We start from the raw sequence: 16,082 nt of genomic DNA on the forward strand, positions 1-16,082 counted from the left end.
AGGTAGATATAGTGGGAATTAGTGAAGTTTGGTGGCAGGAGGAACAAGACTTTTGGTCAGGTGAATACAGGGTTATAAATACAAAATCAAATAGAGGTAATGCAGGAGTAGGTTTAATACTGAATAAAAAAATAGGAGTGCGAGTAAGCTACTACAAACAGCATAGTGAACGCATTATTGTGGCCAAGATAAACACAAAGCCCATGCCTACTACAGCAGTAAAAGTTTATATGCCAACTAGCTCTGCAGATGACGAAGAAATTGAAGAAATGTATGACAAAATAAAAGAAATTATTCAGATACGGAAGGGAGCCGAAAATTTAATAGTCATGGGTGACTGGAATTAGAGTGTAGGAAAATGGAGAGAAGAAAACATAGTAGGTGAATATGGACTGGGGGCAAGAAATGAAAGAGGAAGCCGCCTGGTAGAATTTTGCACAGAGCATAACTTAATCATAGCTAACACTTGGTTCAAGAATCGTGGAAGAAGATTGTATACATGGAAGCAGCCTGGAGATACTAGAAGGTGTCACATAGATTGTATAATGGTAAGACAGAGATTTAGGAACCAGGTTTTAAATTGTAAAACATTTCCAGGGGCAGATGTGGACTCTGACCACAATCTATTGGTTATGAACTGTAGATTAAAACTGAAGAAACTGCAAAAAGGTGGGAATTTAAGGAGATGGGACCTGGATAAACTGAAAGAACCAGAGGTTGTAAAGAGTTTCAGGGAGAGCATAAGGGAACAATTGACAGGAATGGGGGAAAGAAATACAGTAGAAGAAGAATGGGTAGCTTTGAAGGATGAAATAGTGGAGGCAGCAGAGGATCAAGTAGGTAAAAAGATGAGGGCTAGTAGAAATCCTTGGGTAACAGAAGAGATAATGAATATTTAATTAATGAAAGGAGAAAATATAAAAATGCAGTAAATGAAGCACGCAAAAAGGAACACAAATGTCTAAAGAATGAGATCAATAGGAAGTGCAAAATGGCTAAGCGCGTATGGCTAGAGGACAAATGTAAGGATGTAGAGGCTTATCTCACTAGGGGTAAAAGTGATACTGCCTACAGGAAAATTAAAGAGACATTTGGAGAAAAGAGAACCACTTTTATGAATATCAAGAGCTCAGATGGAAACCCAGTTCTAAGCAAAGAAGGGAAATCAGAAAGGTGGAAGGAGTATATAGAGGGTCTATACAAGGGCGATGTACTTGAGGACAATATTATGGAAATGGAAGAGGGTGTAGATGAAGATGAAATGGGAGATATGATACTGCGTGAAGAGTTTGACAGAGTACTGAAAGACCTGAGTGGAAACAAGGCCACGGGAGTAGACAACATTCCATTAGAACTACTGACAGCTTTCGGAGAGCAAGTCCTGATAAAACTCTACCATCTGGTGAGCAAGATGTATGAGACAGGCAAAATACCCTCAGACTTCAGGAAGAATATAATAATTCCAATCCCAAAGAAAGCAGGTGTTGACAGATGTGAAAATTAACAAACTATCAGTTTAATAAGCCACGGCTGCAAAATACTAACATGAATTCTTTACAGACAACTGGAAAAACTGGTAGAAGCTGACCTCGGGGAAAATCAGTTTGGATTCTGTAGAAATGTTGGAACACGTGAGTCAATACTGACCCTACGACTTATCTTAGAAAATAGATTAAGAAAGGGCAAACCTACATTACTAGCATTTGTAGACTTACAGAAAGCTTTTGACAATGTTGACTGGAATACTCTCTTTCAAATCCTGAAGATGTCAGGGATAAAATACAGGGAGCGAAAGGCTATTTACAATTGGTACAGAAACCAGATGGCAGTTACAAGAGTCGAGGGGCATGAAAGGGAAGCAGTGGTTGGGAAGTGAGTGAGACAGGGTTGTAGTTTCTCCCTGATGCTATTCAATCTTTATATTGAGCAAGCAGTAAAGGAAACAAAAGAAAAATTTGGAGTAGGAGTTAAAATCAATGGAGAAAAAATTAAAACTTTGAGGTTCGCTGCTGACATTGTAATTCTGTCAGAGACAGCAAAAGACCTGGAAGAGCAGCTGAACGGAATGGACAGTGTCTTGAAAGGAGGATATGAGATGAACATCAACAAAAGCAAAACGAGGATAATGGAATGTAGTCAAATTAAATCAGGTGATGCTGTGGTAATTAGATTAGGAAATGAGACACTTAAAGTAGTAAAGGAGTTTTGCTATTTAGGGAGTAAAATAACTGATGATGGTCGAAGTAGAGGGATATAAAATGTAGACTGGCAATGGCAAGGAAAGCGTTTCTGAAGAAGAAAAATTTATTAACATGTAGTATAGATTTAAATGTCAGGAAGTCGTTCCTAAAAGTATTTGTGTGGAGTGTAGCCATATATGGAAGTGGAACATGGACGATAAATAGTTTGGACAAGAAGAGAGTAGAAGCTTTGTAAATGTGGTGTTACAGAAGAATGCTGAAGATTAGATGGGTAGATCACATAACTAATGAGGAGGTATTGAACAGAATTGGGGAGAAGAGGAGTTTGTGGCACAACTTGACTAGAAGAAGGGATCGGTTGGTAGGACATGTTCTGAGGCATCAAGGGATCACCAATTTAGTATGAAGGGCAGCGTGGAGGGTAAAGATCGTAGAGGAAGACCAAGAGATGTATACACTAAGCAGATTCACAAGGATGTAGGCTGCAGTAGGTACTGGGAGATGTAGAAACTTGCACGGGATAGAGCAGCATCGAGAGCTGCATCAAACAAATCTCAGGACTGAAGACCACAACAACAGAAACAATAATAATAATAATAAGCAATAATTCAATAATTAAACATAAAAACCAATAATTATGTGTAACAATGCATCCTTGATACTAAAGAGCTTGTCAAAACAGAGATTTACAGGAAACAATAAAATACCTGACTTTCGTTTTGTCTGGAATGAAATATAATGAATGATACCCAGTAATTTACCATTTTTGCTGCATGGTAGGCTTACACAAGGACTAAATTTGACTAACTGGGAAGGATCTGAATAAAATTCTTAAACACTGTGTCACTATGGAATGAGATTCCAGCTATAAATACCTACATTCTTTTGAGAATAGGTCCTAGCAAAAATTTTGTAAATATTATATGTGCATACACATTTGGAAATTGGGGAGAGTACTACTCAGCTTTAGAAGCTTATTCATGTTTTGTCCTACACTATAATCCCTCACTATTACAGTAATCAAGATTTAAATCAATACTATAATGGTGCAGAAGGTGGGAATGAATAAATCTTGCTTGCCAGAACGTGCTAGAGTCCTCCATGGGCATTGTAGGATCCATAGATGGTTTGGGAGACAGAGTGACATATGAGAAAGCTGCAGACAAACCAATGGTGCTTTATTAACTTACCCAACTTACAGTCTCCTGAGTGTACTCTTATTTTCTGGTGTGGTTTGGTGCTGCCTTGTAATATTCCGGCCCTGTGGCTGCAAGTGATGGTGTACAATGAGCAGCGTGTATGCGCATTTGAGGAAGCGCAGTGCTGATATAGCTTCTTCTGTATGCTGCCACTGTGCTGACAGCAGCAGGCAATCACCACTTGGGGCTTTCTTCAGCACAGGGTAGCAGGCAGCAGCAATTGCATCCCCGTGGAGGTAGAGGCATCTGCATCATCAGTGCAGCGCTGAACCGTTCAGGCTCAACATCATACAACTGCCCAGCTGTTTGACGATAAAGATCTGGTTCAGACACACTTAAGTACTGCTGCTCCCTGCTGATGTCACTGTAACAGTGGTGTTGGTGTGCCTCATGGAATAGTCTGGAGAGGGGTGATAACTCAGTTGTCATAATTGGGGTTGCAGTACTCCCTGTAGACCAGCCTGGTGTCGGTAGGTGCTGCCTTTCTTCATTGACACATTTGCGAAGCTGCTGACTTCACAGTCAACTGTATAGCATTTCCTCTGGTAAAAATAGTAGAAATAAATTGCAGAGACTTAACAATGGAGAAGTTATCTATGCTATCAGAATTATAAATATTATTATCTGTATTTTTTTGTATAAGGATGAGTGGTTTTTTGTTTCACTGTCTTGTCAATTCTGCAGTCCTCGCTGACAGATGTTAAATTTTTATGGTCTGTAACTGATGCAGTTATTTGTAGCAGGAATATAATTTTGTTGAATAAATATGAGATTAATAATTGTAGTGCATATTTTTGTGAGTAGCTAGTACCTATCCTGTATATGATTCAGTATGTAATAATTAAATGTTGCCCTGGCCATTTCTTTGTAGGCTCAAGGTTGTAGCGACATCATTAATGATAAAAATTATGTAAGTTCTTCCAACAGTCATATAATACTAAAAGTATAAAAAGAATAATTTTAATAATCTGAAAACGGCGTCCTGCAATATTTTTCAATTCACACTAGGCCGGAGGGACACTTTTTATTAATGACAATATCAATAAATGCTTACGCTGCCATTGCACATAGGCAGCTATCCTGAAACATCCAGCTGCTCAGAAAAAATAATTAAGAATTGTTTGACTATATTATTCCGTAAAAGTTAAAAAGGATTTTAATCCATCGTGGGTAGGACAGATGTCTTCACATTGGAATATGTATGCTATTGTTGGTGATAGCACCCTGAGAAAAATGAGCCATGGCTTTCAACATACATAAAAGAGAAAAAGATTCATTATTTCTATTTTTCAAAACTATTTCATACAATAAGAATGATGGCATGGTTATCATTGCTTGAATTATTAAATCAATCATGTATTATCATTTAAAATTACGCGATAACTGGCAGTCAGTAACCAACTTGGCTGTGGCCTGCTTTTGGTATGGTGCTTCACTGCTGGTTCTGTCTCATTTATAAAGTTATCCTTTCTAATACATAAATGTTTTACTAAATGGTTACTAAATCTGTACTTTGAATTTAGGATCCTGTTTCCAGGACTGACACTGCATGTCGGCCTGTTGCATGTTCATTAGTTCCTCTGCCCTGCTGTTTGTGAAACATACTCTCGACTTTCCTATTTAATCCTTCGACATTGCTCTGTAGTTTTCCAAATTAATGAAATATGTTGAATTGGTGCATACTTAAACGCGAGCTCCGTGTATCTAATCTATTGAAGGGATCCTTTGGTTTTAGCAACTATTTGTGTTGTACACCACGTGTTACTACAGTGAATTCTCAGCCAACTAAGAAACATTAGTTACAGTTTATGCTGTAGTCAGGTGCTCAGAATTCCTTTTCTATAGTTGAGTAACTGCATTTGGCTTTGTTCTAGAGGCAAGAAGAGAATGAAACTGGATGCTGTTATTCATCGATTTCTCATGATAAGGCTTCCTTGACTGCAAAATTAGGTGAGTCGATAACCAAGATGAATGGTTTTTCAAAGTCTGGATAAGCCAATACAGAAGGCATCAAAGTTGTTTCTAGTGTTTGCATTGATAGTGAATGTTTGGAACTCCAAGTAAAAACTGCTCCTTTGTTGAGTTCTTGTTCTCATGTGTGCTAAATCGGCATATGTCTGAATGAATCTCCAGTAAAAATGTGCAAGGCCTAGGAATGCCTGCAGATCTTTCTCATTCACCAATTCTGGATAATTTTTCAGTGTCTACTGGTTGTAAATTAGGTTGGGCTCCATCTGCTGTTATCCTGTGTCTTAAATATTCTACTTCAGGTACAGCTAAATGACATTTTGACATGGATAGGAAAAGATTTTTCACTGTGCAGTCTTTCCAATACTGCATGCTGTTGTATGTCTTGGCTGAAAATACAAACATCAAGATAACTCGGACATTGTGTGGGCGTTCATCCTCAGAGGACAGTATCCACCAGTCGTTGAAATGTTGCTGACTCATTCTGAAAATCGAAAGGAATACGGTTATACCTGTATACATCTGTATGTATGTTAAATGGTGTTAGACCTGTCATTTGGATGTATAGTCAGACGCTTGTACCCACTGGTTAAATCACAAACAAAGATGAGTTTGCATGAACCAAGATAATCCAAGAAGTGTACCTGATTTGACAGTGAATGAATATCTAGTAATGTTACAGAATTCATCTTCCTCTAATCACAAGAAAACTTTTACTAATGTTCTTATCTGTGTTTTCCTGACAAGTACCATGGGCAATACCCAGGGTAGATGTGATCGTTCTCCAGGTTCAGCGGACCCAGCTTCCAGCTGTCTTTAATCACCTATTTTACTAAGGCTTGTTGACTATATGGAATTATGTACAGTCATTGACTGATGGGTACTGCTCCTCCCATATGTATCCTGTGTCGGACTAAGGGATATGCTGGAATATTACTCCATTCTCAGAAAATATCAGAGAAGCCAAGTAGCACTGGAGAAATTATGTTTTGGTCTGCTGGTGACAAAAGGTTTAATTTAATTTAGTAAGCATCTCTTGTACGATTGGTTAGAATGCTTTGTCACTTCATACTGTCATTAGGTGGACAATAATTTACTACCTGTACATCTTACTCCTTAGTAGGTACTTGTCACATCTTGTGAATCTGTGTTCAGCACTGTTGCTTCAGTAGTTCCTTGCAGTGTTCCACTTCTGCAATACTAATATTAGCAATGCTTAATGGAACACCCTGTTCGCCTTTTGGCTCTTCTTCAATGATATTCACAGTTCTTGTTATATAGCAGTGTCTCTGGACTATCAAGTCACCATTTGCTGCTGACTCTTTTAATAACAAATTACTGCCACTGCACTTTGTCATCTTCATTTCAATATACAATGTTTTTATCGTTCCTGGGAAGGGTTTTTGCATTCACATTCAGTCAAATGTACATCAGCTTGTAATGGTGTTATTGCATCGCTACTTGGTTTGCACATTCCCACAGCATCTCTAACATTCCTTTGTATCTGACCTTAGGGTTTTAACTGCAGCCGTAATTGTTATGATCAGATTGGATTTGTCTTTCAGCTACACTGATCTGAGAGTGGTGAGTTATTAGAAAATCTAATCCCCATAAATCTTTGTAGCCTTTTTCTGTGCTCCTTATCAGTTGCATTTCTGCCACACATTTATCTTGATCTGTAATTGTGCACCCAGTTGCCATTTGACCTTTTAATAATACAGCTTAGCCGCCATAAACTCGCTTTGTTGACTGTTTGACACCACATCAGAGAAATTTCAGCCCCTGTGTCAACTATGAAATTGTTCCCATGGTAAGCTGTGTTACTGAGCAGACCTTTGGAACTGTCATCAGTGGAGATCAGAGTAACTACTGCTTCTTGGGGCAGAAATAGGGATAGCCCTTTTGGCCCCTCTGTTGCTTAACATACTCCTCCCAAAGCTTTTCGTCTTTGGTCTTGTGTGTCTCTTCATATGTTTCCTTATCATATGTGTTAAACTCCACAGATAAAACACTGAATGTTTTTGTTACAAGAAGTTCTCCTTTGTCGTCTGTTCTCGTGACAGCTGGTTCTCAAGTACACTTTGAACACACAGTGATCTGGTTTGTGATTAATTTGAGATCTCCAAAGCAGTTCAACAAATTGAACTGCTATTTGTGTTGCTCTTTCAAATGTCTTCCCTGCTTGGCCTACTTCATCATGCAACCTCTTCGAAAAATAATATATAATTGTCCATTTTTAAACAATTTTATCTCATCGTGTGAACTATTCTCACCGACTTCATAGATGGTAGCATTAACTTTGCTAATATGATCCACAAAATGCTTGGTTGATTCTCTGACCAAAAACCATACTCTGTGGAGTTGCTCCCTGTTACCATATTTACTCGAATCTAAGCCGCACCTGAAAAATGAGACTTGAAATGAAGGAAAAAAAATTTCCCGAATCTAAACCGCACCTGAAATTTGAGACTCGAAATTCAAGGGGAGAGAAAAGTTTTAGGCCGCACCTCCAAATCGAAACAAAGTGGGTCCATGTTAATATGACACACAATTTAGGTCGAATGAATGACGATATAGCTACAGTAGTTTGGTTCGAGTCGTAAGCTTAGCAGTTAAGCTTTACCAGGTAGCCATTGCTATGCGTCAGTCACTCCGTCCGTATTTATATGGGTACCCTTTCTTTTTCACGTGCTTCGTCTGGTTTGAATTGATTGCTTATTTTGCTTTGATCTGATAAGTGCCGTTTTCTTTGTTATAGGTGTTTACGTCACTCTAAGCTGAAAATGCATTACTGTACTGTGTCATGCATTCTTTGTCGCATTCTGATAGTGTGTGTTTATGGCCTGTGCGCACTACCATCGCTTACAATTTTCTCATTAGCGAAACAATGGCAAGAGACTGCTATTTGTTGTTACTTACACTGCTGCTTTCTTCGATAATGATCAACAAGAACCAAATAACAGACTGCATATGATAGAAGATGTTCTGAATGAGAGTTTAGTGAAAATTTTTCTCCGTTTGAAAATCTTTGCAGTCGCCTCTTTAGTACATTACATTCTACACAGAAATTAGTAATCTTAGATTTAAAAATCTAATCAATTGCCGTGCTTCATTTCCGACTGTATCACTATTCGGCATAAGAATAATACGAATATAAACATGACATGATATGTATATTCTTCCGCGTTTGCTGTTGTCTCACTCTAGTTTCGTAGTTTATTAGGCAGGCAGGATTTAAATGAGATAGCAGCAAACACGAAAGAATACATGGCAAAATGTTTATATTCGTATTATTCTTATGGTGAAGAGAATACCGCATGTGATTCACAATTCATAAAAGTTCCTATTTGCAACCATCTCTTCTCACAGGTAGGAAAAAGTTCAGAATGTAGAGTTGGCCATATTGACAAAAACCCCAAACAGTCTTGCCAGTCGGATTTTCGTAGTATATTGAAATGCTGCTACATTCAAAGATGAACAATACGGAATTTGTATTTACTTCGTTGGATAATGTATGAAAAATGCAGTGGTCGAAACTCGGGGCGGAGAAAAAAAAAGCTCGTCTTCCACTTTTTTAAATTTATGTACTGACGCAGAGGTTTTGGCGCCAGTATTTATCTTTGTGCCTGCAAAGCAAGCCTGTGTAGCGCTACATACATTCAACTGCATAAGTTAGTTGTGGTGGCACCTATCAACATTTTTCAGAACTACCACTTACTTTGCACTCGATTCTAAGCCGCAGGCGGTTTTTTGGATTACAAAAACCGTACGTACGTACGTACGTATAGTTTAGGCCCTGGCATTGCACCAGCCTATGCTAGTTGGGGACGACACTGGCTGTGGGATTTTATATGTAAAACAGGGATGTAAAAGTGTCTCCTATCATGGTTTATTTGTGTTTCAACACTTTAGTCTGTAAAGTTGGTGTTATCAAGTGATAATAAATCATCTTAGTCACAGCTATTAATCAGTTCATAATACTAATTTGTTTGTAAACGTGCAGGTAGCATTGACTGTGCTGGAAGCCAATCAGGAGAAGCTACTGTCTTGCCATGATGATGGAGAAGCCATGCAACTTCTCGGAGAATATCTGGAGGGTGTGTATAATGAGGAAGGGCATTCTGTGAGTCGGAACAAGGATGCGGAACAAGTGAACAAGGTTTGTGTGTTTTGTTCAGTGTTTTTTAATTGTTTTTCTCAAGTTATAGGCTATTATAACTGTGTTTGATAAATGTGTTCAGTTGTTCACATCGGTGTCAAATCAGGTAGGGGGCATCAGTAGTATATGCTTTCTGATATTTTGATGTCCGATGACAACTTCTGTATCAACTCTAAAATCAGAAATCTGATTTCATGCAAACATCTACTCTCTTTGAAAAAACACTTTTCATATAAAACATGCACATGGCTATGTTAATGGAAGGTCCAGGATAGTTTATAAATAATGGAACACATAAAGATAACAACTTATGGTTTAACTGAGGTGCTGAGCTGTTGACAGACAGTGAAGGAGACTGACAATGCATTTTTTGGTGATATTTGTTTTAAGTACATTAGGCATATTTCTCTGCCTAATGTTTTGTCTTCCTATGCTGGTGACATCAGAGGCTCCAACTACTCTACACTCAGTTAGTCTCAAACAGGCTCAGCAAGCCAAACTGTTTGAGACTGAGAATGTTGCTAGGTTTTGGGTGTATCCTCCTTCAGAGCTGCTTCAATACACATACACCTTCACAGTTACTTTGTTCTGGTTGTCAACACTGTGCTGGCACTGCAGCTCAACTGAGGTGAGGTCTTGTGTTGGTTGGAGGAGGCAAAAGGGATATAGGTATAGAACGGAGGGTGGCTGACAGAAGGGTAAGAAGGAAGCAGGCACACAGGATAGGAATGTGGCACCAGTTGGATTGGGGAGGATTGTGGATCAGTTATTCCTCATTTCCAAGCATGACTAGTAGTTGAAATCCTGACATAGGATATGGTTCAGTTGTTTAGTCAGAGTTGATATTCAATGATAAGATTATGTTACATTGCAGATGGTTCATGGGAGTAGTCAAAGGATTAAGAGCATGCGCGGGAAATCTTTAGACAGTGCTTGAGGGGCGATAGCTGTCTTTGAAGCCCTTAGTCAGATGTTCAGACTATTGGGCAAGGTATTCATCAGTGTACGTGCTCCATCCAGGAGTGGCCAGACGATAGAAGATAAACATTTTATTCTGGAAGGGATGACAACTATCAAAATGAAGCTAATGTTGATTGTTAGTGGACTTGATGATGACAGAGATTCTTATGGAGCCATCATCAGCTGCAGATGATAAAGTGAAGCAGTTAGTAGCGAACATCATGGAGCAAAGAGGACAGCTTGTGTGGACACCTAGTTCAACAGATATTGGACATATCATCAATCAGTTTGAACGAGACCAAAGATTTTGGATGTTGTGCACCAGGAAGGTTTCTTTAGGTGGCTCATACACAGGTTTACAAGTGGGGGTTCCCTTGACTGTACCATGGATTTGTCTGTATATCTTCCCCTTAAAGGAGAAGTAGTTATGGGTAAGGATATAGTTTGTTTGGTGGGTTTCGGGTCAGTAGGACATTGGAGGAGATGCTGTTTGGTTGTGTCACGGCTATGGGCATGAGATATGTTGATTTATAAGGTGGTGACATCAGGAGTGTTGAGTAGGAATCCATATGATAATGCAGTGTGGATAAGTGAGAGGTTGTGAAAGATGTGGTTTGTCACTTTGATATGGAAAGCTAGTCTGTGGGCAATAAATTTAGGGATGTTCATCAACAAGAATTGAGATTCTGTGGTGATAGAGTAACCAGCTTCAATGAAGTTTCCAGTATGATTAGGTTTATGGATTAAGAAATAATGAAAAATGTTATGTTGCTAAAGTAGCATTCCATAGTAGATTACTTTTTATATGTGAAGCAAACTGACATCAGTGAGCAGTCTCTATGAATTGTTAATACTTTGCTACATGTTTCTAGATTTTAGACTTTAACTTTTATTATCCAGTATGTCTGTATGATGACAGTATTAGAAGGAATTTCAAGCGGAATTGCATGCTTGGTCCTAAAAATATCAGACAGGTATAAGATCCAAATAGTTCAAGCATATGCACCTACGTCTACTCACACAGATGAAGAGAAAGAATCTTTCTACGATTGTCTGAAAGAAATCTATGGGAAAGGCAGAGATTGTTTCTATAAATTCATAATTGGCGACTTTAATGCCAAAGTTGGAACATACGAAGAAGGTTGTTGGCAAATATGGAATAGACAAAAGAAATGATGGAGGTGAGAGATTGGTACAATTTGCAGAATGCATGAAAACACCTATTATGAATGTTTTTCAAGAAGCACCCAAGTCGCAAATCGACTTGGAGGAGTCCTAACTTTGAAATGAAAAACAAGATAGACTTCATTCTCACCAATAGGTCTCAAAACATTAAAGATGTCACTGTGTTAATAAGGTTCAAGACAAGCATTAGTCATTGATTGGTAAGAATAAGATTTGAATTTAATACAAAATATGAAAGATTAAAACTAATTAAATGAAAAAGTAAAATTTTAAATGTCAAAAGTCTTGAAGAATGGAAAGAGGAATTTCATGAAGGAATTCAGAGAAAATTAAAAGAATGTGAAGCAGAAGTAGTATCATAGGTACTAATTATGACAGCTGAAGAAGTGGGTGGCTTATTTAAATCTCAAAACCAACACAAGAAACTGACGAATAAAACAACAGGTTTGATGGACAAGAGAAGAAGAATGAAAGTTGATACAGACAAAGATATGATAGAATGTGCAGAGCTGTGCAAAGCTCTGAGAAAGAGCATGAAAGATGACATCAAGATGTATGAAGAAGACATGCTCAAAGCCAGTCTTGAGAATAAATGTAGTTTAAAGAAAGCCAAGAGAACGCTTATGATTTGAAGGAATCAGCTAATAGCATTAGAACAGACCAAGGCTGAATTACAGACAAGAAAAAAAAAATACTTGAATATATTGGAAATTTCTGTACTAACCTATACAGTAAAATCAATGATGATACCTTAATCCTAGACGAATTGGATGCTTCTGTCTCCCAAATTCCAGAAATACTTCCATCAGAAGTCGAACATGCAATAGACAATATGAAAAAAAAGGACTGCTCCAGGTAGTGATGACCTCCCAGTCGATGTTCTAAAGCTGATGGATGAGGAACTCATAAATCATTTAGCTAAGATATTTTCAGCTTGTTTGCACCATGGAACATTACCAAGAGACTGGAATAAAGCCAAAATAATTCTATTACATAAGAAAGGTAGTACCATAGATATAAAGAACTATCGTCCTATCAGCTTACTCTCCATAGTGTACAAAGTTTTTACTAGGATCTTGACTACCAGATTGAGCACTACACTCGACCAGGCTCAACCCATTGAGAAAGCCGGTTTCTGATCAGGATTTAGCACAGTTGACCATATCTTCATGCTACGGGAAATAATTAGTAGAACAAATGAGTATGCTCTACCCTTTCGCCTTGCTTTTATAGACTTTGAAAAGGCCTTTGATTCGATCAATCACCCAGCTATGTTTGCGGCTCTAAAAGAACAAGGAGTAGAACAGGGCTATATCAAAATCCTACATAACATTTACAAAACCTCCACAGCCTTTGTGAGTGTTACTGAAGATACTGATGAATTTCCCATTGAAAAGGGTGTAAAGCAAGGTGATTCTATATATCCCAAACATTTTCAGCAGTCTTAGAAAAAGCCATGTGTAAATTGACTTGGGTAGAAAAGGGAATTCAAGTTCTCGGAAAAAGACTGAGCAACTTGAGGTTTGCGGATGATATTGTCCTATTTGCAAATGACATAGAACAACTTCAAGTATTAGTTACCAAACTTCCAATTGTGTGCTCTGAAGTTGGACTAAAAATGAACATTGATAAAGCCAAGATATTGATCAATTAGGGAATTAGATTAGGAATTGAGACACTTAATGTAGTAAAGGAGTTTTGCTATTTGGGGAGCAAAATAACTGATGATGGTCGAAGTAGAGAGGATATAAAATGTAGACTGGCAATGGCAAGGATAGTGTTTCTGAAGAAGAGAAATTTAACATCGAGTATAGATTTAAATGTTAGGAAGTCGTTCCTGAAAGTATTTGTATGGAGTGTAGCCATGTATGGAAGTGAAACATGGACGATAAGTAGTTTGGACAAGAAGAGAATAGAAGCTTTCGAAATGTGGTGCTACAGAAGAATGTTGAAGATTAGATGGGTAGATCACGTAACTAATGAGGAGGTATTGAATAGGATTGGGGAGAAGAGAAGTTTGTGGCACAACTTGACTAGAAGAAGGGATCGGTTGGTAGGACATGTCCTGAGGCATCAAGGGATCACAAATTTAGCATTGGAGGGCAGTGTGAAAGGTAAAAATAGTAGAGGGAGACCAAGAGATGAATACACTAAGCAGATTCAGAAGGATGTAGGCTGCAGTACGTACTGGGAGATGAAGAAGCTTGCACAGGATAGATTAGCATGGAGAGCTGCATCAAACCAGTCTCAGGACTGAAAAAAACAACAACAACAACAACAATGATCAATGAATGGACACCTGAGGGAAGTATGTAAGTTGGAAGTATACAACTCCAAAGAGTCACAGAGTATATCTATCTGGGTCAACTGATAAACATGAAAGAATATTTGAAACCAGAAATATTACGATGAATTAAATTAGGCAGGCAAGCTTATGGGAGGCACTCTTCAATTTTGAAATCTAAGATGTTGGTTGAGCTGAAGAAATCTATTTTTAACTAATGTATATTGCCATTAATACCTTATGGCTGTGAAACATGAACATTAAAGGAGTTCATTGTTAGGAAGCTAACAGTAGCCCAAAGAGGAATGGAAAGATCAACGCTGGGTTACACAAAAAAAGACAGGAAGAGAGCAGTTGAAATGAGACGAACAATGAAGGTCACCAACATGATGGAAAGAGTGAATACATTGAAATGGCAGTGGGGTGGTCATGTTGCTCGAACAAAAGATGATGGTTGGTCTAAACAAGTCCTAGACTGGAGCCCAATTTACCAAAAAAGACATAGAGGAAGACCACCAGACGGATGGGACAGAGAAATAAGGAAGACAGTGGGATTCAATTTGCAACAGGAAACATGGGATTGGAAAAAATGGATAGAACTGGATGATGATAATGATGATGATGATGATGATGATGATGATGATGATGATGCCTGATTTACCTTTGATTTATTGCATTCATAGAAGGAAATATAACCTTTGTCCAGAAGTGTTACAAAAATTAATTAATTGTTGTTGAATAACACTGTGTCCTGTCATAACCACAATGGCCTCACCCAGCACTCTGCTAATGTACATCAAATTATCCGATGACAAGAGATATGTCTTAATATACATACTGCAGTGTGTATAAATCATAATGACTGGTTAAAAAAGGTAGGATTCATTAATCTGAAGATTGGCTTCATGATCACAGAGCTTTACTAGGCATGGTCCACTTTCTCCGGCCTTTGAACTGACTTAACTCAGCTAGTTATAAGGGAACCCAAAGCTCTGAATCACTGTGCAGCTCTGCATTTTTCCACATGATCAAACAATGCCAGAGGTGAAAGAATTAATATGTAATAAACAAAGTTCCTAGATCTGACATTGGGATCAAACTTAAGATGTGTGGATCCATTGCGTGGCCCTCAACCACTGAGCCTCTTCATTCTTTAGTTTTACACTGTCATGGCAGATGTATCCCAAAAAATTTTTTTAGCCTGTTATATCTATACATTTATTCATTCATCCCACATATTCTCTATATCCTGTTATGGAGCACATACTCAAGACATATGGAATAAATCAATATATACAATAATAAAGTGAAGGAGCTGTTATAAACTGGACTAACAACATTTATTGTTATGTTGTAAGAGTAGAGGCCTATTTACAATTAGCATTGCTACCTGACATTCAGCTAACATGAATCTTTAATCCTTCAAACTAAATAATCAGGAAAGTTGTAGGAGGTGACTGAGGTATGTTGCTGACTTTCTTTTGATTTTGTAAAGATTCTAAATCCATACTGGCCACTGGACTCACTCTGAGCTGTGGTTTGGTTATTCTTTGCCATTAACTGTTGTTCTTAACCATGGAGGCTTGGTAAGATACCACTAAAATATCAGTACAAGAGGTGTTAATTTAGATGATTCTTTATTTATTTAGTGTTTTCTGTTGCTTTCTGGTGGGAAAATTTTTGGGTCTGTATCATTGGTCATGTGGGACTCTTAGCAGAATGCAGACTGGGCTACCTTGTTTGTCATAACTGAGTCATTATTCAGACCTACCTTGCTGGCTTTTGTGAGAAATAGGCAGGAGTATACATTAGTTGTTACTGATAACAATATGTTTACCTTGGGCATTTGAAACCACTGCTCTTAGAAATTCACTCTTGACCTTATTTCAACTAGTAAGATGATGTGGGTGATGTTTTTGCTAATTTGGCAACCACTTGAGTGAATTGTGTCCAGTGGATATGAACAGAAATCATCAACAGTTTTAATGTTGAATTTGTGTCATACTGTCTCAAGTGAATTGCTAATACTGTGTTTCACCTACTGATGTTGAGTGGTGTATGAGCTAGTTGCATGATGCTTTGGTGGAGCTGTAAATGAAGTCTGTATGGATATATTCTCAAGTTTG

The 16,082-nt window shown here is 38.1% G+C and overlaps 1 protein-coding gene across 3 annotated transcripts in view; it reads left to right on the plus strand.

The window, feature by feature from the left end:
* LOC126258146 (TBC1 domain family member 9) overlaps positions 1–16,082 on the plus strand; it is a 200,389-nt gene that overhangs the window by 101,813 nt on the left and 82,494 nt on the right. For all 3 annotated transcript variants that reach the window (XM_049955619.1, XM_049955618.1, XM_049955620.1), the window contains one exon: positions 9,372–9,527. In XM_049955619.1, the coding sequence (XP_049811576.1) occupies positions 9,372–9,527 (156 nt within the window). The remainder of the gene's footprint in view (positions 1–9,371; positions 9,528–16,082) is intronic.

Source organism: Schistocerca nitens, chromosome 1 (genome assembly GCF_023898315.1).
Source record: "Schistocerca nitens isolate TAMUIC-IGC-003100 chromosome 1, iqSchNite1.1, whole genome shotgun sequence".
NCBI classification, from domain to species: Eukaryota; Metazoa; Arthropoda; class Insecta; order Orthoptera; family Acrididae; genus Schistocerca; species Schistocerca nitens.